The sequence below is a fragment of the Argopecten irradians genome, chromosome 2 (genome assembly GCF_041381155.1).
Source record: "Argopecten irradians isolate NY chromosome 2, Ai_NY, whole genome shotgun sequence".
NCBI lineage: Eukaryota > Metazoa > Mollusca > Bivalvia > Pectinida > Pectinidae > Argopecten > Argopecten irradians.
Window position 1 is genome coordinate 45,727,258 of NC_091135.1, and position 22,986 is coordinate 45,750,243.

General features: G+C 36.0%; 1 protein-coding gene and 1 pseudogene across 3 annotated transcripts in view; both read left to right on the top strand.

Annotated features, from left to right (window-relative positions):
• The window catches only part of LOC138315667 (sodium-dependent proline transporter-like), a 36,277-nt gene extending 25,523 nt beyond the window's left edge, over positions 1-10,754 (top strand). For all 3 annotated transcript variants that reach the window (XM_069256851.1, XM_069256853.1, XM_069256852.1), the window contains 13 exons: positions 561-753; positions 933-1,064; positions 1,559-1,817; positions 2,213-2,345; positions 2,735-2,869; positions 4,038-4,141; positions 4,795-4,919; positions 5,378-5,490; positions 5,685-5,816; positions 6,444-6,543; positions 7,151-7,251; positions 7,466-7,633; positions 9,752-10,754. In XM_069256851.1, the coding sequence (XP_069112952.1) occupies positions 561-753; positions 933-1,064; positions 1,559-1,817; positions 2,213-2,345; positions 2,735-2,869; positions 4,038-4,141; positions 4,795-4,919; positions 5,378-5,490; positions 5,685-5,816; positions 6,444-6,543; positions 7,151-7,251; positions 7,466-7,633; positions 9,752-9,886 (1,830 nt within the window). In that variant the 3' untranslated portion in view covers positions 9,887-10,754. The remainder of the gene's footprint in view (positions 1-560; positions 754-932; positions 1,065-1,558; positions 1,818-2,212; positions 2,346-2,734; positions 2,870-4,037; positions 4,142-4,794; positions 4,920-5,377; positions 5,491-5,684; positions 5,817-6,443; positions 6,544-7,150; positions 7,252-7,465; positions 7,634-9,751) is intronic.
• Positions 10,755-18,095: 7,341 nt separating this feature from the next.
• Positions 18,096-20,399, top strand: LOC138316663 (uncharacterized; annotated as a pseudogene).
• The last annotated feature ends 2,587 nt before the right edge of the window (positions 20,400-22,986 follow it).

Genomic DNA, 22,986 nt, shown 5'->3' on the forward strand with positions numbered 1-22,986 from the left:
TTGATATTGATGTGTACACAATACTCACACGGATAATAATGTGTGGTACCAAGATACTGGTGATACTTACTCCGCGTTTAGTATTGTCTCTACTGTATTTTTTATACCAAACGAAGAGGCGGGATACGCAGATTTCAGGTATATGACCATCTGATAGATATAAAAATGTCATTCAGGAACAATATTTAGATATTCGTCACCATATTTATTTTGTTGCCCCATGTTACCTCGCGGTTCCGTAAATACGTAACAAAGCCATGGAACTCTTGTATGAAAGCAAAGTGGAAATACAGGCATGTGATCACAGTATGGTCATTATCTAGACACTGTATTTAGCTGCTTTTGAATGCGATCCTGCGTGAATTTCATGTAACGTTCAACCAATGCTAATTTCAGTTGATTTATATACGCCATTACACATAACATTAAACATACGTAGGCCACTTTATAGTTAACACGGCGAAACGTTGTCATTTTGTACTGATATTTGTTATAATCTATATTTTTGTTTCTCATTTCTTTTCAACAAATAATCTTTTAAATCACTTTTTCCATTGAAGAATGACATAACCTCAGCGGAAATGGAACTTGACGAAGTCCAAGTTGACCTACTAAAGAACACGTGTAAGACACCAAAGCCTAGCCGAGATGTTTGGTCGAACAGATTTGAGTACCTTCTTGGTTTGATAGGATTCACTATTGGTTTAGGAAGTGTTTGGCGTTTCCCGTATCTTTGTATGAAAAATGGTGGAGGTAAGAAAGGCAGTTTTAAAATGTATGCAATAAGCATAACTCTAGCAAAACATGATAGAAATGCGTGATATTCTGTTTCGCCAACTCTACATCATCGGCAAATAATTGTAAAATATGCGATACAGTTTCACTTTTATTACATTCCATTTCAATGGTGTATTTTTCTTTTCACTTTGTAGGAGCGTTTCTCGTCCCGTTCTTTTTCTTTACCCTGTTGTGTGGTGTACCTCTATACTTCCTTGATTTGGTGCTGGGACAGTTTTCTGGGCGCAGTGCCATGCTGTCTTGGTCACTATGTCCATTGTTTGAAGGTAAGAGAACATGTTTTCAGTAACATTTAAACAATTGTTGACATAAGAAAATCAATAATTGAAAATAGAATATTTATATTTTCAATTAACGGGTCTCAATTTGAAGCCCATTGTCGATAAGTAATAATTTTTGCATTGATGTTAGTTGGCAATATAATGGCATGGACCAAGGTTAAATTAAGAGACAATTTCAAATTATAAAGGGATGAAAACGGGGGAAAAGATTAATATTTTCCCTATTTTTCAAACGTTTGAATAGTATTTTGACTCTTTGTTCATATATAATCGTGAAAAAATTGTACAAATTAAAAAAAAATATTTGTATAGCAAAAGTTAGATTACAGTGACTTAAATATGTAATCTACAATTGCGTTACATTAATTTCATATCATATCATGACCGAAAAACCTCAATTTGATTAGGTGATTACAAACAGAGGGCCCGCATTGGCCCCTCCTTTAAATGTATCATTCATTCCTCTTTCACCTTTGCAGGTATTGGATATTCAGTGGCTATGCTGAGTATGTTAGGGGCCTGGTATTACGGTCCAATAGTTGCCTGGGTGCTGTTATACCTTGGCTACTCATTTTACCCGACACAGCCCTGGTCAACATGCGACAACGAATGGAACACTGCCCAGTGCATTGTGTTAAGGAGAGGAGGTAATGAGGGAACAAATAATACCAATGGGTCTGTGCAGGCAGTTAATATGTCGGACGGATTTTATCCCACCGCTGCCACCGAATTTTGGCGGTAAGTGAAATTAGGTTCGGCACAGCGTTGGTTTCTCTGCAATCAATAGATCAATTGCTCATCAGCTGTTTAGTGACACAAAGGATTTTTCTTAATTTTTATTGAAATATATAACACACATCATTATAAACCAAACTAAGATATATTCATTATAAAACACGAAGAAGAGATAAGGATATTGAATCCAAATATTCGATCTGTTGGACCTAACTCTTCAGTGTTTTTCAATCATAAAGAAATAACGAACTATCTATATGCGACGTTTTAATCGTGTAAATCTAACGTTTGAAAAGAAGCAGATATTTAGATATTTGTGTGACTCACTTATATAATGAAGATGTGGTTCATTGTTTATTGATACATTAGGTTAATATTTATATAATTTAATTATGAAGGTATAAGGTGCTGAATGCCTCATCCGGTATAGAAGAATGGGGAACTCCGCAATGGAATCTTATCATTGCTCTCTTCTTCTCGTATGCATCTATATTCCTCTGTATAGTGAAAGGAGTAAAATCCGTCGGAAAGGTAACAAATGTATAGTCAACTATATGTATATGTGTTATCCAATTTTGAATAATAATTCGATTCATTGTATCTATAATTTAAAAAATAATATCAGCCGAAAATTACAAATCCTCAATAATGTTTTAGGAAGTACAGACAACCCATGGTATGTCATTTTAAAATCTAGGCTCTCATCATAGACCAATTTTAATTACTATCAATATCTGCTATGATTGTATTATAAAACAGGCCGTTGACATTTTGACTTTTAGGATAAAATACAGCATGTTAAATGGTCAGGAACAATTTCATAAGACATCTTACAAAAACTGAAATATTTTTCTACAAAAATTATTTGATAATATTATATGTTTGTGTATATGGCGTTATCATGTATTTTTCCAATCAAGGTGGTATATGTGACAGCCCTCGGGCCATTTGTCCTCCTCCTCATTATCCTGATAAGAAGTCTATGCCTAGAGGGATCATTTGATGGTGTCATCATGTATCTAAAGCCAGACTTCTCTAAACTGTTGTCCTTCCAGGTTTGTTTATACGGTTATCGAATATGGTTTCATAATTTTGATTAATGTGATAAAAGGGCAACAGTTCCACTATACAAGAAGACACAACACGAACATACTGCAGTCTCCTAAAACACGCACCTCGTACTTCACACACGCTACACACTGCATACATGGGAGGCCGTCCTTACATGACCCTGGCTGTTAATAGGACGTTAAAATAATCAAACAAAAAAAAAAAATTGATGTGATGTGTGTGTGTGGGGGGGATGTGTTACTAGGACATAAAAATCGAGCGAGCAAATAGGCTGCATCATTTTAAACTCTGAAATATGTCACAATATAAGTATTTTGAAATTGTTATTTAACACGATCTCTATATTGTTTCAAATTTTACTACGTATAGCCGGTTATGTTTCCAAGGATATTACTTTCGCCATATTACGAGAAATTGGTATTATCACAAAAAATTGATCTGCTAAATGGTTGAATCACATTACGTCGTTGCATATTATAAAATTTCCTGCTTAGGTAGGTATCCATATTGTGACGCAATTAATTTGTGAGTGAAATTCATGTCGTTTTCTCTAAAAAATATGACGTTATGCTCGAAAACAGATGACGTCACAATTAATTCCTTCCCGCAAGAGTAGATAATTATAACTCTTTTATCTGAAAATAAAACCGCTAAAATACGATTTTAGTTTAAATTGTGAATAAACGATATTTCTTCATAAAACTCAGTAGGATTGATTTTTAATCAAATTGATATCGAAAAAATAATACTCTTCAAACCTTATCTTAAAAATGTATACTCAATTGAAAACATACAGTAAAACATGTCAATTACGAAACCGTTTGTATTTAATTAACATCGGACGTACAATAAAAGTTCACAACTAACCCAATCCGATATACGTAACGCAGAGATAGCTTAGAAAAATGTTTTGGTTCTTGCGTAAGAAGGTACTATATATATAATTAGATATACATGTAATAATTTTTTGTTCCTCACACGTACGTAGCGGATTTTAACTACTACAAAATAAAGATTACAAACATATTGTTAGATTAATCTCTATGAAATTATCATTGGAATGAGCATGATTTGTAGAAAACGTTTCTCTTAAATCATTCCTTTTAATTTTCCATTGTGCTGTGCTATCTTTGTTCTTCACTGTATTGACAGATTTGGCTGGAGGCTGCGCTACAGGTGTTTTACTCGCTAGGACCAGTCTGGGGTGGCGTTATTACCATGGCTAGCTACAATAACTTCAAAGGAAACATAATGAAGTAGGTTTGCCGGATAAATGTAACGCTACATTGATGTTTATAAAAACGATAAAATTTGAATTATTAAAGATGCTCCACCGCTGACAAATGGTAGTTTTTCACTATCAAAAACAGGAGCAGACGATTAAGTATTTTTCTTCAGTTACAAAAGTTACTTACTTTACACCATTACCACCATTGAAAAGTTTGGGCTTCTAATTTTACTTCAAGTTATAAATATGAAAAATAATTAATTGCATCCCGAAAAAATTCCGTGTCACTATATCCTATATGGAAGGAAGTACCGATTGCGCTTGCACCAAAGGCGAACTAAATTATTTTATATTATTTTTTGTGTTAATTAGACATATATACATGATCAAACACCAATTATTGTTCAACTGATGAATATCATTCATGCTTTATCGGCGGTGGAGCATCTTATACATTCACGTTCTTTATAAAATACAATCATTTACAGATAGTCATGATTCCCACCTTTTCCCCAGCTAAACAGTTAGATGAAGTATAGATGTGGAGTTAATTTACAGCAAAGTATTCACTTAAAAACCTGATAGATACTGCTATCGTATTCTTTGCTAAGAAATGGTAAAGATTTAGCTATAGCAATTGATTCAGACATGACTTACATCCGTTGGGTATTTTGTTTTCAGAGACACCATCATCATCGTTGTTGTTGACACGTTCAGTAATTTCCTGTGTGGTCTTGTGGTATTCGCTATTCTAGGGTTCCTGGCCCATGATGCGGGGGTGTCTATTGCAGAAGTGGCAGAATCAGGTTCGTTTAAGTTGCAGAAGTGATCTATGTAACTAATATACTGTCGATATTTGATTAATTATTTCTTCAAAACAATTTCTCTTAAATGCCAGCTGTTGTATCCTGATATTATATTCATTTATGCTATCACACTAAACTTTTTTGTCGTGTAATAGACATCTCTGCAGGTAAATGTACGTCCTCACAATATGACAATAACTGTTTTGTTCTCTCTTTTGTTATTGATATTTTATTTGCCATACAATGGTTCTGCCTATCTCGTATAGTACTAGTGTATATTTTTAACATATCGGGGACGTTAACATCAAATATTTGTGTCTTAAAAAATACATTCTTATATGAAACACTTGATATTAACTTAAATCACATAATACGAATGACGAACATAAATTGCCAAATTAAATATTATTATTAAAATTAAATAAAACAGGATTATTGCCTTATAATCTTTTGTATAGGACCTGGTCTTGTGTTCCTGGTTTACCCAGAGGTTCTTACCCGCCTACCACTTCCTCACCTGTGGGCTGTCATCTTTTTCTTTATGCTATTCATGGTTGGTCTCGACAGTCAGGTAAGGTTACTAACGAACTTTATTTCCGGGGAAGTCAAAGCTACTATAAATATTGGCTGCTAACTGTTATGTAAATAATACAAGGACAAACATATTCTACACGCTCTATCATGAAAGTTATCTAATGTAGAAATAACTGTAATCTTGTTTAGATGTACACATATATGTATATACCATTTGTATAATTTCTACAGTTTGGATCATTGGAGACGTTTATAAGTGCGTTAACTGACAGATTTCCAAACACCCTTGGAAAACGAAAGTACAGCCTTCTAATTGTAGTGTTTCTTCTTTACTTTTCAACTGGTATGATATTTACAACACAGGTAGGTGGATGCCAATTCAGCTTTATTTTACAAAATAAATCTTACTATTATTGTGGTTTAACCTAGGGAAAAGGCGATCCTTTTCAGAGAGTAAAACATAAAATATATAATAAGTATATCAAGCTGTTTATTTTCGGACATTTATTTCTACTTGAATTGCAATATCCCTCCTGACAAAATAACAAACATTATAAGCGTTTATTCAGTCGTGAACAAATACTGTTGACAAATACGTGATTGTTACAAAATATCGTGTTTTTGGGTCCGACGAAAGTGTTACCATTTTCTTTGTGGAAATAATTTTACATCTTAAAACTACAGCACATCAAAGAGCAATCCGTTGTATCACCATAATATGATGAAAGTTGAAAAGGTCAGATTGACGATTTTAACAGTAAAGCAATACGATCAAGAATCCAGGCATTTATCACATTTACAAAAATATGTAATTCAAAACCTTCATATATTATATTTTTCAATTTTTCAATAATATATAGGACATTTTAGTAGTTTAGTCACTATAAAACAAAGCCAGATTATTGTTTTAATCTTCATATTAATTCCGTTATGGTTGCTATTCGCAGTAACCACCATTCGTGGTTAATACTGATGTGTTATTTGTTTCAGGGCGGAATCTACATTTTCCAGTTCATTGATTGGTATCTCACAGCCTTTATAATATTTGTGGTTGCATTTCTAGAGTGCATCATCGCTGGATGGATCTATGGTTGGAATACAAGTTCTTAATTAAAAAGTTCATTTTTAATTTATAAATTTCTTATGATCTCTAGGAATGATACTGTTTCCATTGTTTTCTAGACCCTGTACATATACATGTATATATATTATCGCTATATTTGTAGATCCTTCAGTTGTTATTGCATAACCTGATATTAAATATTTAAGAGAAAAAATTAAAATGAAATACAATTATAAGCTCTACATCATAGATGCTTAACCTTACAAAATTCATCAGGCACTTACGATATCATAACTGCAAACTGTTTATTATGACTTAGATTTTTTTTTTTTTTTCTAAATTGTCGAATCAAAATCGAAAGCTGATTGGTTGTTCCGTCTTTAACAGTAAATGTATTTGGCAGCTTCGGACAAATTAAACACGAAGCGCGGTCGAGCTTAATTGAATGTTGATTTATCATGGTATAGCTATAATGTTTAAAAAGCACTTCATTGGATGTGAAATGATTCATTTTTAAAGCAATTTATATTTATTTTCCTCACAATTCATTTAGAGTTACAATGATATATCTGATAATATCACTATTTTTATAAATTTCTTTTTGATATATGATTGTGTTATGTTGTTTTACAAGGTGCAGAGAGAATCAGTCGTGACATTCAATTGATGACAGGTAGTAAAGCCTCTGCGTTTGTCCGGATCTCATGGAGTTTTATCATACCGTTTTTTATGTTGGTAAAGACATTTTATATATCATTTTCATTAAAGATGAATTGAAGTAACCAATGAAATGGGTAATTTAATTAATGGTAGAACTACTGACGAGTGATACTAATATTATTAAACTGAAAATCTTTCCTGGGCGCATTAACTAATCGAATTTTACAATCAATGGGCTTTAAGTAAGGGTACTTTCTGAAAATCGAGTGTGTTTCCGCATTTATTCCAGGTTGCTAGTGTAACTCTGGCAGTGAAGTTCGAAAGGCCTGTTTATCGAGGGTATGTCTATCCGGCATACCTCGGAACATTTGGTATGTTTGTCGCTCTGTTTCTGGTCCTTCCAATTCCAATTGTAATGATAAAAAGACTGCTGGAAACACCTGGATCATTTATGCAGGTATGTCAAAAATAGGCTGGAGTGTAAAGGTAGAAAGTTCCTAAATGGACCTAATGTCCTTAACTCTAACAAACGTAATAAATACACTTCTCTTTTATTTTGGTTCTATATATTTGATCTTTTTGTACGTTCTCTGGACATAACAATAAGGTGTTTTGTCGGTTTAGTCCTAGGCGAAAACCACCAAGCTATGAAAAACAATTATCTTGGGCTCGTGAAATGGTAGAATTTCAGAACAATTTACAATTTGGTCGATATTGATCTCCTATTAAGCACATCCATAAGAGCCTAAGTTTAGACTTGATTCCTACTTTAAGTCGGAATCGGCTATGGTGTCTTGTCCCGGAATCAAATCACAGAGTCACCTTCACAGGAGCAAACATTGATCTCAAGGTAAAAAAACAAGGCAATGTTAACTCAAGGTCAAAAGCATGATGATGTTAACTCAAAGTTAAAAACACGGCAAGGTTAACTCAATTTCAAAAGCAAGACAATTTTAACTGAAAGTGAAAAGCAAGGCAATGTTGTCTCAAGGTCAAAAGCAAGACAATTTTAACTCAAAGTCAAAAGCAAGGCAATGCTAACTCAAGGTCAAAAGCAAGGCAATTTTAACTCAAGGTCAAAAACAAGGCAATGCTGTTACGACCAAGAATAACAGAAATGAGAAACCAGCAACTAAATTCAAAACGCAATTTAATTACATATACAATACTATACAGAGATGGTTTACAATATCTAAAGTAATTGGTGGTGGTACAAGAGTAATATGCTAATTTAAAGTGTTACTTATCTGTATGCGAATGTCCTGGTATAATACTTGATCCTTCCAGGTTCCGAATTAATAATGTTCACATTTCCACGAGGAAAATGAATGTCCACTGGTAATTTGTAAAGTTCCAGGTAATATAAATAAATCCACACAATGCGTTGTAACAATCCATAGATAAAGTCACAAAAGCTCTCCCAATAGAATCTAATATGGCGCTGTACAATTCTTGAATACGTCTTATTACAGGTCTCATGACAGTTCTGATTAGCCTTGGACAGCTGGAGTATATATAGCTAAACCCTAATTCAAGAATATTGGAGAACCTTCTACTTCTAGAAATATCTAACTAAAAACAGTAAACAAATAAACACACGGAACTCTCTGGAAATAGATCATTCTAGATTCCTACTTATAATCAACATGTTTACAAACATGTATGTTTATACATGATAATATTCTAGAAAGTTCTATAACCTAAATTAATGACATGAACTTTATAGGATGTCTTGATATTAAAGCTATAGGAGTTATATCCCTTATCTAATAACTACACGTATTTAGTGTCATACATAACAATGCTAACTCAAGGTTAAAATCAAGGCAATGATTACTCAAGGTTAAAAGCAAGGCAATGCTAACTCAAGGTCAAAAGCAAGGCAATGTTAACTCAAGGTCAAAAGCAGGGCAATGTTAACTCAAGGTCAAAAGCAAGGCAATGTTAACTCAAGGTTAAAAGCAAGGCAATGTTAACTCAAGGTCAAAAACAAGGCAATGCTAACTCAAGGTCAAAAGCAAGGCAATGTTAACTCAAATTCAAAAGCAAGACAATTTTAACTCGAGGTCAAAAACAAGGCAATGCTAACTCAAGGTTAAAAACAAGGCAATGCTAACTCAAGGTTAAAAGCAAGGCAATGTTAACTCAAGGTCAAAAGCAAGGCAATGTTAACTCAAGGTCAAAAGCAAGGCAATGTTAACTCAAAGTCAAAAGCAAGGCAATGTTAACTCAAGGTCAAAAGCAAGGCAATGTTAACTCAAGGTCAAAAGCAAGGCAATGTTAACTCAAGGTCAAAAGCAAGGCAATGTTAACTCAAGGTCAAAAGCAAGGCAATGTTAACTCAAAGTCAAAAGCAAGACAATGTAACTCAAGGTCAAAAGCAAGACAATGTTAACTCAAGGTCGAAAGCAAGGCAATGCTAACTCAAGGTCAAAAGCAAGACAATGCTGACTCAAGGTTAAATACAAGGCAATGTTAAAGACAATTAGTATTAATAGAAAAAATATCCATATTTTATGTGTCATATATGATCCAAATAGAGCAATTAATATAATATTACATTTCTATCTTACAGAGACTGCGCACGTCAGTAGTCCCTCGTTCTAATTGGCGACCGAGCGACGAGGCTGAACAAATCACATATAAGCAGTTCCAATACAGTGGAAACACTTGGCAGAGGATTAAAACAAACTTGTTAGGAACTGATTAGATTTTTTTCAAGGAATGCATATGTTTTGTTTCCTTTAATGCTTTATCTATATATGTAGATTATATTTGTAAATTTCTCATTGAAGTCTCAAATATTGCATTATTATACAAGTATTAGCAAGTACATGTATTATGACGTCATATGTAAAGAACTTTTTCGCGGGATATTTTAAAAGCGGCACGGTCATTGCCCAAACTGAATTATTGAATAAGTCATCAATGAGCTACAATTTAATTCAATTTATTGTTTAAGTAAGTTGAATCACGGAAATTTATGCCTAATTAGTACATGACTGAGTTATCTTGTTCCATGTGTATTTTTCATAGCATTACCGGAAAATATAGTCGATTTAAAGATATCGCTGTGTACGGTTCTGCAACAGCTTCTTACATTATAAGCATTATTCTCAATAGAGTTTGGGTTTATGAAGTCATAGACAAAAAGCAGACGGATATTCTATTCCATAGGCGCTTCGCCCATTCCTGTGCCCTTCCATTTTTTCTATGACTTCATAAACCCAAAAGATATTGAGATAATGCCTAATTAAACTGTCTAAAATGTAGTTCAATTGACCATTTCCCTCCCATTTAAGCGCTGTAAATATACTTGAATGCAAGTTGACAAAGTTATGAGCTAAACGAATAAAAATAGTTTCTTTATATTTGTGTTAATATTAAGTTATATCCATGGCAATAGTTGAATATTTTACAAGTACACTCTTATAGGCATTTAGCTATGCACAGTTCATTATTAATATATATATATTAACGCCATACTGCAATGTGTCTAGTGAGGTATAGTTTACTTATAGCATTCAATTTGTCTTTATACATTTTTGATATAATAAAATAATGTATTTATTTTTTGATTTTCATGTTTGTGTTTATTTGCCGCATTTAAGATATTATTTTGAAAGACGGTCAAAAGATCAACGAAGCTAGGTGTCATATTTACATGTGTTGGTTGGATGCAGATTTTTCTTTTTCATTACAAATCAAAATAATCAACCGGCAGGTAACCATTTTCTTCTTAAAGATGCTCCACTGCTGACAGGATCAGACGATTTAGTATTTTTCTTCAGTTAGAAAAGTTACTTACTTTACACCATTGAAAAGTTTGAGCTTCTAATTTTTCTTCGAGTTAAAAATATAAAAATTAATTAATTGCATCCCGAAAAAAATCTGTGGCACTATATCCTATATGGAATGAAGTACTGATTACGCATGCACCAAAGGCAAAATGAATTATTTTGTATTATTTTTTGTGTTAATAATATACACGATTAAACACCAATTATTGTTCAAACGATGAATATTATTTATGCTCTGTCGGCGGTGGAGCATCTTTAAAGGTACACGAAACCCAAATACAAAACATCATAAAAAACGAATACTAGTACTGTATTTATTGAAATATCTCGGAGAATTGTCTAAATCAGCTGTTTTAAAAATTGCCGTCTTCAGTTCTTTTGCGCAAATCACGGAGTATCGAAGCATTTATCTCCCTTGGCCAGTCACATGACTTGTGGGTACGTTATAGTCAAGAAGCCTTCCTGAATAGGCGAAATACAATATCCGACACACATTACTCGTTTACCTTGTAATGCTATCATAAATACGTTGACGTCTAGAGAGGTGTATGCAAAATACGACTTAAAACTGCCATATGTATCGTAGTGAGATAAGTTAGATAAGAAACAAATATGTTAAAGTTATTACCACGTAAGGATATATAAAGACGTTTAATGCTTCTAATACTATAAATGCCAAGTATAATTTAACACTCAATTTTGTGTACTATACTCTCTATTCAAAAGTTCCAAAAGTCCCACATAACAAATTAACAAGATACATAGAAACAAACCCATTCATAGGTACCATCATTTTTGTTATTTTTAAAAAGATGGTTTACCGGATATTGGGCAAAACAATGGATTCTTGGCATTTTTAAGGTCTGCTATCTTTGGGGGGGGGGGGGGGGGGGTTGCAGGCAAGTCATCAGGCCTATTATACACAACGTTTAATATAAGCTTTGATTGGGTCTATCAGATCAATTTCTGTTCTGTTATCGTTTTACTGACTCTTCTTTATCGTTTGAGTCCAGCAACATTACCAACCGAAGAAGAAGAAAACGTGCCATGTCCCACAGGGGGCCAACTCAATGCAAATAGATGTTGTGATACATTTTTTTGTATTTGGTGGATGGACTGATGAGTATATATGACAGTCATGTGATTTTTTTTCAGAAAATATGAGATTTGAAAAATTATTTAAAAAATCGGGATATTTACTATAAAACAGATAAAGGGACGACAGTCGCCATATTGGCTCTTTTACCCCCACCTCGATTAAATTATTTTTTTCACAATAGTATATCTTTTTTCCTAGAGTCATAGTCACGCATCAGTCCTCCGATAATCCATAATCACACACATATCATGCAAAAGCATATAAACGATGTCTATATATGTCACATATCGACATTTGGGTTTGATATTGGACCTTTATAAAGGCAAGCAAGGAAGTTGAAAGGTAAGTATGTTTGAATTTCGCGGGTAAGAGAAAGCGCGCGAATTACCTGGGCGCACGGACGGTCAGTGGATCGAGCGGGCAGGTAAACAATGGCGTAGTAGCGGTGGTCGTATGACAGTGGATTATACGGGATAGATATTGGAAATATAAGTGAACACCGTCTATCATCGGTACACCGGAAATAGCTACAATCGAAGCGAAAGCACAAAACACCGATAATTAAATCAATGTTTTTAGCTATATAAAATTAATATTGCTTGTCATTTGTTAGTTGAGGTGTTTCATAAACTATTCTAGATTCGTTAAAGGTATAAACTATATAAATTGAAGGAGTTACTATAGAATTATTTGACAATATGTATAGTGTACATGGCGTGTACTTTCGGCGAGATGTTGAAATCTGAAAATAGTTTCATTTTAATGCAAATATTCAGCCTGGCTGATCTTAATTGTATATTAACAATATGTATAATTGCTATAATATTGTAATTAGACCGATATAGCAAACATTATTTGTACTATAAATGCCATTTTCAATACGTAATTTAGTCGTCTTGTGTACAGAGTATAGCCATTTCAAAATAACGTGTGTACGGAGTATAGCAGGGAAGGTGTACGGAGTATAGCAATTTTAAAACATTTTAAAACGTATTCGTTTTTTGGAATTTGCTCTCTTTAAAGAATTAATCATAGTTGGATTTACAATCACAAATAAAGCATTGATTTGTTGATTAATTAAGGATCTATGTAACTTACCAGTATTGCAAAATATGGCAATACCATTACATAACTCAACTTTTCTGCCCATTGAGCCTCTTGAAATTCTCAAAATATAGCATTTTGCTCATTTAAATGCTTTTTCATACCCATCACAACAATTACAAAATGATTGTAGAAATTAATACCAATTGTGACGGATATAAGTATGACAACACGTGCACCAAAACCATAAGCCCTCCTCTCTTCGAGAGCTAAAATGGAAACTACAAATGATATGATAATGGTAATAGTGATGCTATACAAACACTTTGGACAGTCTTTCGAAACAATATAAGACATTTACAAAGTTTTTAACTTTAATTATCCCCGATTTCACCGAAATAGGGATATTGCATGCAATTTGGAATTATCCGTACATTTGTCTGTTACATTTTCTTAAATCCGCTCTCCAAGATTACGGGTTTGGCTTCTACGGTTTGATCAACACTTATCTGATTTATAATAAGGTATAACTGTGAGTGACATGTATTCCAATAACCCCATACAAAATACAATTGTACCTGCTGCTAACCCTAACAAAAGCATTCACTCTTAGGCTATAACAGTAGGTACTGCAAAGTACATTCCATAAGAATTGGTGCAACCATAACTGCATCCCTATCTAATATGTCTACTGAAACTACGAGTATTATGGAATGTGGTAGGTGGAAATCAAGTGCTTACGAGAGTTACATACGAATACCGACTCAAATATTATTTCCAAAGGCTAGTTCCCCTCTTTCCTTTTGGGGGTGATATTTTTTCTCAACAACTTGCAAGTTACACTCCTAAATAATAAGATACAGTAGGATAATAAAATTATGTTAACTTGTACACCAATAACAGAAAATGCACTGTCGGTTTTGAATCTCAGGTTTTGGACAAACCAGGTAAAATAACTTAGTTTCATGCTTTCAAAAATCATATTAATTTGGAAAAAAACTAGTTATATCAGACCATGGTATAATGTTTAAACTTTATATTTATGCTCAAATGCACTTAAAAGTAGTTAGCTAAGGGAAACTTAGCGGATAACTCGATGGCCCGTCTGCCGTCAGCAAAGAGAATGAAGATTTGCTTGTTCGTCTTTGTGTTAAAACGACAAACGTTCATGATAACGTTAAAAGTAAAACAGGGGAAACGCAATACTACCGTCAAAACAACATGTACAGCATCACATTGCTGGTTTCTTCACACCTCTTATAATAAAAAAAATACAATTACACTGTACTATGATTATTAGACAATATATCCACTGTAACACATGCATGTACTTGGGAATTACAAGATCGCATAACTAAATACGTTATACCAAATTCAATCGTTTCACTTCTGCATACCACAGTTCAAAAAACTACTCGAATTTAATTTTATTTAACTAAAAAAGATGTTTTATATTTAAATGATAATCTAGAACTCAAACACTGTTTTAAGTTCATTTTCTATTATGGGTGCAGTATTAGCAGTTTTTCTGCTTTTTACCGGATACATGTGTAAACAGGATCGTCAATATGTAGCAAACAAACCGAAATAATCAATTGAATGAGGTAAATATACATTAAATCATTGATACTATTACGCTATACTCCGTACACCACAATAAGAATTTTAGCTATACTCCGTACACCTCGCGAGCTATACTCCGTACACTGATGTCTCCTTATAAAACGAATATCTACAAATCATTGAAGAACCCCAGGTTACCAACATTTTGTATTAAGGATGTACTCCTCTGAGAAGTCAAAATTTTCTTGTATTAAACTTTTTTTCTTATATAAATTTTTGGAAAGAGGAGTTCATCCATGAAAGAAAATGGAAGAAAAAACATATGTCCGTGTGCTCGTTTTTGAGTTATTGTCACTCAAAGATACCAAAATGACAAAATAGTGGATTTTATTGGAATTTCGCCGTTTTGACCACATACACTAGAATTTAAAGCCATAATTTCTTAATGAGGTGTTTGATATGTATGGATGTTTGTAGAATTTATTTTCCAGTAGTCTTCATTAAAAATATATCAGTTAAGATTAATAAGAGTCATATTTTTTCTCAAAATAACAGCATATGCTACCCCTACCCCTTAATTTTGAGCTCCAAAATGCACCATTTTCAGCCATTTTTGTCAAATTTAATACTTTATAGAAAAAGTTCTGGTATTAAACTTTTGTCAATAGTTTGCATATCAATAGGGAAATGGTTGTTCTTTCTAAATCAGGCAGAAAAATGGGGGTCCGTGTGCTTACTTTTTTGCCCCATTTAAATATATGTTATTTTTCAATATTTTTGACTAAAAAATAAAAGTGCTCAAATTACCATTAAATGTAAAAATAAAGTGACAAAAGTGTATCATTTCACACATTAATGTTCAATATTTTAATTAAAATGAACCCAGTGAAGATTTACAGCAAAAATTAACTCGATACAACTGAAAATGCTGACGCGGTGATGATTTAAGTAAAAACAATTTAAGTAAAAAATGGGAAAACGATGGCTCTTCTCAAAGCCAAAAAGACACAATTTCAAAATGGCCGCCAAATGGGCCATTTCTAAAAATCGCTGTGTAAAAAAAATCTACTAAAAATAGAAATGTAATATTTTGACAAAATTTGCTACAGACCACATGCTACAGATATTGATAAATCGTATTTGAAAATTTCATAACGATTATGATCTATGTCGAAACGAGACTTTAACGGGACTGAAACCACAGAAGAATACATCCTTAATGAATATATATGAGTATATTCCTTTATGTAAGAAAGGTGATTTGGGTTAAATCCATATAATCATTTCAAAATAAACGAAAATGTGTGAGTAATCTAACTTTTTAGCAGGTACACACCATATATCTTCACAGATAATTCAATAAAGACGCATTCAAATTCCAAACATTTTACATTTACATGTAATTTAATTCGATTGTTTTCTCGAATACGACGAGGACCAGGTTACTGTCTGGCATTACCTTGTGCTGTAAATTAAAAAATCAATGAATATGCGTAACTCATAATAACTCACAATGTTTTGCTGTATTTTTTGGGCTGTCGCTTCGAGTGTAGCTATTTCAGTCTGGTTTCCGTGATATGACGGTGGGTGAAAAAGCAGTGAAATATACTGCTCACGGTAAGTCTATCGTTGTATTTTCCTGTAAGATTATTGTACGTAATCATAGGTGTTAAGTTCTTTGCATGAATTCTCGTGTAATGTGTTGAAGGTATAATTAGTATCGTATCTACATATTCACTTACAGAGGCATTACAGGTGTGGCATATATAATGCCCCTACGGTGTGGCTGGTGAGTGCAAATCGTGTCGTTCGTTTTTAATGTTTGCACCGATAGGTTGGATCCGCATATTCATAATCTAAACTAGATGTTTGCACTTTACTATAGTAAAGCTTATGGAGTTTTACATATAATTGTTAGTTTAATAGTAATAGTGCATATGCTAGCGAAAACGATGGGAAGATTTGTAATGTATCTTATGAGTTCAGTTTGTGATCTATGTATTATCTTGGAATATAGTCAGAGTTTAAAATGCTATCTTTATGTAATAGACTAGGAGATTATGTTAGCAATGTAGTGACATTTAGTTAGTAATTTGTGGTAGCTTATTATTCCCTGTCAGGACTCTAACGATCGCGATATGCACGGAGATATATTTATGGAAGCAACGTAATGGCCGGTCAGCCCCGTTCTACTCTAGCTATGACTTTACGAAGCCTTTAGAAACGTCATTTGATGTCAATTAATAGACATTCATGAGTGGGTTAGGTTTCTAACACGTGGAGAGGGTTTATGTCATGAGTGCAAATTTCCAGCATATTGACACTTTTGTAAACGTCCAGGAAGTGTCCGACAAACATACTGCTCGGTATTGGTGACCACGGTGGTGTCAAGGAGGTAATACTTTGATCGTAAGTGGAGACATTTCAGCAGCTGGAGATAACTGTTCTGACTACATTCTAATCGGTCAGCGTATTGCTCAGCATTACTGAACAGATGTTGTTGTTCGTCAAACGGAAGGCTTACATAGGCTATATGGAGTTAGGACTGTTGTGGTGTATGTAAATTGGTGTATCAACGATCATATTTGACAATCTGGGAGAAGTATAACAATGACTTTGATAGGGTTATTAGAATTTACTTAATGTAATATTTTCTGTGTAGGGATAACGCGTAAATGTTATATTAGATTCGGCAATCAAGTGTTGGATGATTAATATTATACTATGTATATTTGTGTCCAAGGATCACTTGACTGTGTATCAGACGGGGTTTGAGGAATATGCACAGTGGTGCGTAATCTTGTAGAGTATGGCCTTTTATAATAAATTTGTTTTCATGTACATAATGTTAATATAAATGTAATCTTATTGTACTACGTCTATCATTGTTGATGATTTCTCAATTAATGCGAGCAATCACTATACTCGGGCTTACCGATTACAATTTTTGGTCGGGCAGAGGTGGGTCCATGAATGTTGTTGTTAACCTGTTGTGTCGTGAATTCTTTGGTCTGTTGTATGTGGTGAGTGATAATTAATGAGTGAGGTTTGTTTGCTATTTTCTTTCTTTCAGATAGTGTAGGGTAGCACGGACGCTGCTCACTACGTGGAGTTGATTTCTCTGATGCTTGTACTTAAGGTAAGTCGAAAATTAGCATTAGTATTACGTTTCAGGTTACGTGCATTGGATCAGGTTTGTTATTTCATTTGCAGCTAAATTGTATATGTTGTTTTGGTGATTGTATTGTTGCTTCACTATGTCTTCTATTCAGGAATTGAAAAGTATTGGAGAGGGTCTTGATTTAAAAGGAAAGGATCTTCAAGATTTTATTTTTAGGGAACAGGCAAAGGAACGTGAGGAAAGACAGATCCAAAGGGAACAGGAAAAGGAACGTTGTGAGAGGGAGCTAAACATGTTGCAGATGCAGGCAGACCTAGAGAAGGAACGAGAAGATAGAGCTGTACGTGAGCATGAACGACAAATGGAACTTCTGGACATGAAGAGTAAACAGGAGGCTAGAATAGTACTACCAACTAGCGGTTCGAGTACTGCATCAAAGGGCCAAAACTTCCACTTTATGAGGAGGGTAAAGATAATATTGACTCTTATTTACAGAGGTTCGAGCGTTATGCGACGACACAAGGCTGGGATAAGGGCTTGCAGTGGGCACCCAAGCTTAGCGTGTTATTGAAAGGTAGAGCTTTAGATGTGTTTTCCAGATTGCCTGTCGATCAGAGTATGGACTATGAAGTGCTGAAGCGTGCTCTATTGAAGAGATTCGAGATGACGGAGCAAGGGTTTCGGAAGCGGTTCATAGATGGAAGACCAGAGAAGGGCGAGACATTTAGTCAGTTTGCTGTCAGACTAGGAAGTTATTTCCAGAGATGGCTAGAGATGGCAGGTATAGAAATGACCTTTGCTGGATTAAAGGATTTGATGGTCCGAGACCAGTTCCTCCGCGCATGTGGAACTGACCTTGTTTCTAAAGGAGAGAATTCCTAAGTCCGTGGAAGAGATGTCAAAACTCGCTGACCAGTATGCTGAGGCAAGAGGCGATGCATCCAGCTTAGCTAGGCCAAAGTATGGAGGACATAAGTCAGTTTCTGGTCATGCCAATCAGCAGGTACAGTCTGGCAAGACATCTGGTGATACGATACCAAAAGACAAATTTAACAGTTCGATGAAGCATTGCTACATATGTCAGAAGACCGATCATCTGTCATTCAATTGTCCACAGAAGAGTTGTAAGAAGAAAACCACAGCCAATTGTGTTGCCTCTAAGAAGAAGAGAAAGGAGCGGAAGACCGATGCTTTACAGGAAAAGACGGAACCGAAGAAAACTGATTTTGACAGAAAGGAACATTTATCTTCTTCCTGTAGTGAGACAACAGAAATGCCAGTTGTGCAGGGGTTTGTTGGCGATCATCCAGTATCAGTTTTGAGGGACTCTGGCTGTGAGCGCTGTATTGTCCGGACGTGTCTAGTTAGGGATGAGGATCGCACTGATGAGACAGAGACGTGTATATTAGCTAATGGACAAAAACTTGATGTTCCTGTTGCTTATCCATTTGTTGACTCGCCATACTTTAAAGGTAAAGTACGTGCTTGGTGTATGGACACTCCAGTGTATGATTTTGTTACTTGGTAATATTAAGGGAGCAAGACAGTCATATGAACCAGATGAGGATTGGAAGCGAGATGAAGGATTGGATGCGCTTGCTGTACAGACAAGGGCACAGAAGCGGAAAGAGGATAAGCCTTATCGTCCGACCAAGGTTTTTAGCCCGAAAGACTTAGGGTCGCCAGTAGATATCAAGAATGCTCAGAAGGAGGATGACAGCTTGAAAACTATTTGGGAGATGGCGAAGAATGGAACTACCAAAGTGCGGTCAGATGGTGGGCAATCGCGATTTTATGTATCCAGAGGACTGTTGTTTAGGGAATTTAAGAGCCCTACATGTGCCAGTGAACAGTTGTTCAAACAACTTGTTGTTCCTAAAGTGTATAGACCGACAGTCCTACAGTTAGCTCATGAGTCGATGATGGCAGGTCATATGGGAGCGAAGAGGACATTGGAGAGAATTACTTCAGAGTTCTTTTGGCCAGGAATCACGTCTGATGTAACAAGATACTGCAGGTCATGTGATGTTTGTCAGAGGACTTACCCAAAAGGAAAAGTGCCGGTTGGATCTATGCCGTTGATAGACATCCCTTTTCATCGAGTGGCTATAGATATAGTGGGACCATTGGATCCAGTGACGGAAAGGGATAATCGGTATATACTTACCATAGTTGACTATGCGACGAGATACCCTGAAGCGGTGCCGTTGAAGGGGATAGAAAACAGGTACGTGTCGCAGAGGCCATTGGTTGATGTCTTCTATAGGTAGGGTTGGAATACCCCAGGGAAGTTTTGACTGACTCAGGGATGCACAGTTCACCTCGGGAGGTGATGCGAGACGGTAAAGCCCGGTTGCTGTCCATTCTGAGGACCAGTTGACTAACGACATCCCGTACCCTTCCAGATGTGCAATGGTCATTGTTGAGCGATTTTAACGGTAACCCCCTCTGATAGCAGATTGTTGCAGAAGGATGTCGACTGTGCTGAAATGACCTCGTGACTGGGACAAGTAACATAATACGACTTTGTTGTTTTGCTTATAGGGAAATGGACGCAGGAAAGTCTATGGTTTTTCCCACTTTTGAGTTACTCTAATGGACGTTAGGTGCGCGGGACCAATTGATGATTTCTCAAGGAGATTGTTGGACCAAGGATATTCCAGATCCTGATACAAAGACTACCTATCAATATGTGATAGATCTGAAGGAACGTTTGGAGGAGACCTGTAAGATTGCTCAGTCAAACCTGAGATCAGCGAGGACTCGTCAAGCAGCCTACTACAATAGGAAGGCGAAGGATAGGAAGATGAGCCCTGGGCAGAAAGTGCTTGTGCTGCTTCCAACTAAGAGGAATAAGTTGTTAATGCAATGGAAAGGGCCGTATGTTATAGAAGAGAAGAAGGGTTCCATGGACTACAAGGTCAATGTTGATGGCAAGTCAAAGACGTACCATGCCAACCTTTTACGGCTATATGTGGACCGTGAGACAACCGCAGTTGTGAGAGATGTACCAGGAGTACTATCGGTAATATCAGCTATGGCTATTGAAGAAGACGACGGTGATGATAATACCTTTCCATGTGAAGGCATCGTTACACCACCTAAACCAACGAGGACCGAGACATCTGAAGATGTACTCATATCAGAGTTGCTCAGTGAGAAACAGAAGAAAGAGGTGCATGATATGCTAGACGAATTTGAAGACATTCTTACAGATGTGCCAGGAAAAACCAACCTTGGAGAACATGATATATTATAACATTGACAGATGAGCCAGTCAGAGCAAAGAGTCACAACATACCTACAACATGAAAGCAACCATACAAGACGAGGTCAAAAAGATGTTGAAGATGGGCGTGATTAACTCCATCAGAGTCACCATATTCTGCTCCTGTTGTGATTGTCAAGAAAAAAGATGACAGCAATAGATTCTGTATCGATTATCGACAGCTCAACAGAGTAACCATCTTTGATGCGGAGCCTATGCCCAACGCGGATGATATCTTTGCGCGTTTATCAGGACATCGTTATTTTTCGCGCCTGGATCTCAGCAAAGGATATTGGCAGGCGCCAATGGCAAAATCAGCGAAACAGAAAACTGCGTTTTTCGACTCCCGTGGGTTTGTTCGAATTTTCTGTCATGCCATTTGGTCTCGTGAATGCACCCGCTACGTTTTGTCGCATCATGAGGAAGTTACTCAGGGATATGACTGATATAGAGAGCTTCATAGATGACATTCTAGTGTACACAAGGACATGGGAAGAACATGTTCCGGTCTTGAGAGAGCTATTCCAGAGGCTGCGAGGAGTAGGACTTACCGCCAGACCGACCAAATGTGCTATTGGTTATGGAAGCCTGGACGTGCCTTGGACATATAGTCGGGGATCAGCGTCTCGCACCGAATCCGGACAAAATCAAAGCCATCCTTGATGTACCAACACCAGAGACAAAGAAGCAAGTTAGATCGTTCATGGGAATGGCATGGCAGGATTCTATAGGAAGTTTATACCAGACTTTGCTTCTATATCAGTTCCATTGACTGATTTGACGAGGAAGGGACAGCCACACAGAGTTCAGTGGAATGAGCCTCAGGAGAGAGCATTCGTAACCCTGAAGAAGATGTTGTCATCAAATCCTATTCTGAAAACTTCCAGATATTGAGAAGGAGTTTGTGCTACAAACTAATGCGTCAGATTACGGGCTTGGAGCCGTTCTTCTTCAAGAAGACGAAGGGGTTTTGTTTCCTGTAGCCTACGCCAGCCGGGAAGCTGAAGGGCGGTGAAACATCATACGCTGTTGGTTAGAGAGGCGACAGTAATGCCATGGCTCGGTGTTACATGGGGAATCCTCGAAGTTCAAGAAGTAACCGATTTATGCGATCGGAAGTTCATGTAAGTCTTTTGAAGACATGATCACCCAGGCCACTATTCTAGTACCTCCAACTTGACGTAAGTACCCCGCCCCAAACCGCAAGATCATGCGCACTTACAGGATGGAGCATGGTGGCAGATACAGAGCCGTGATCGTTTAGTCACCACACACGATCAGGACAAATTGCAAGACGAGCGTAAGACAGATACACACAGTCAGTGATGCAAGATTATTCTCTAGTAGGTTGTATCGGTTCTCGTGAATCATCACAAGCTTTAATTTTTATATTTCCAGTTATAGTCTAGCTTGCATATTGTCGTCGGTGTAGTTTCAGTGAAACTAAATTTCGTATTTAACCATGTATTTCTTATTTATTATCTCAAATGGGGGCATGGTGTCCCCATAGGTCGAGCATTTGGGCTTTGATTTTGGGTCCTTTTTAAAAGTTCAGTAGTGGCAAGGCAAGTTGAAAAGGGTTCACAGGAGTATCGTCGTGAATTTTCCGATTCCGCAGGGTAAGCGAAACGCGCGCGCGAATTAACCGGGCGCCCGACGATGGGGACGCAGTCAGTGGATTCCGTGCCGTGTCAGGTAGAAAACAATGGCCGTAGTAGGCGGTGGTCGTTTGCATGGAGCTGAGATTTATAACGGGATTAGATATATCTGGAGAATACGAAGTGGCGATTAAACCAGTGAAACTTAACCTGCTCAACGGTAACGTGGATCGGTTTTTATGTTTCCCCTGTTACGATATTGTACGGCTAACATCAGGGTGTTAAGATTTGAATGATTTCTAGTGAATGTTTGAAGG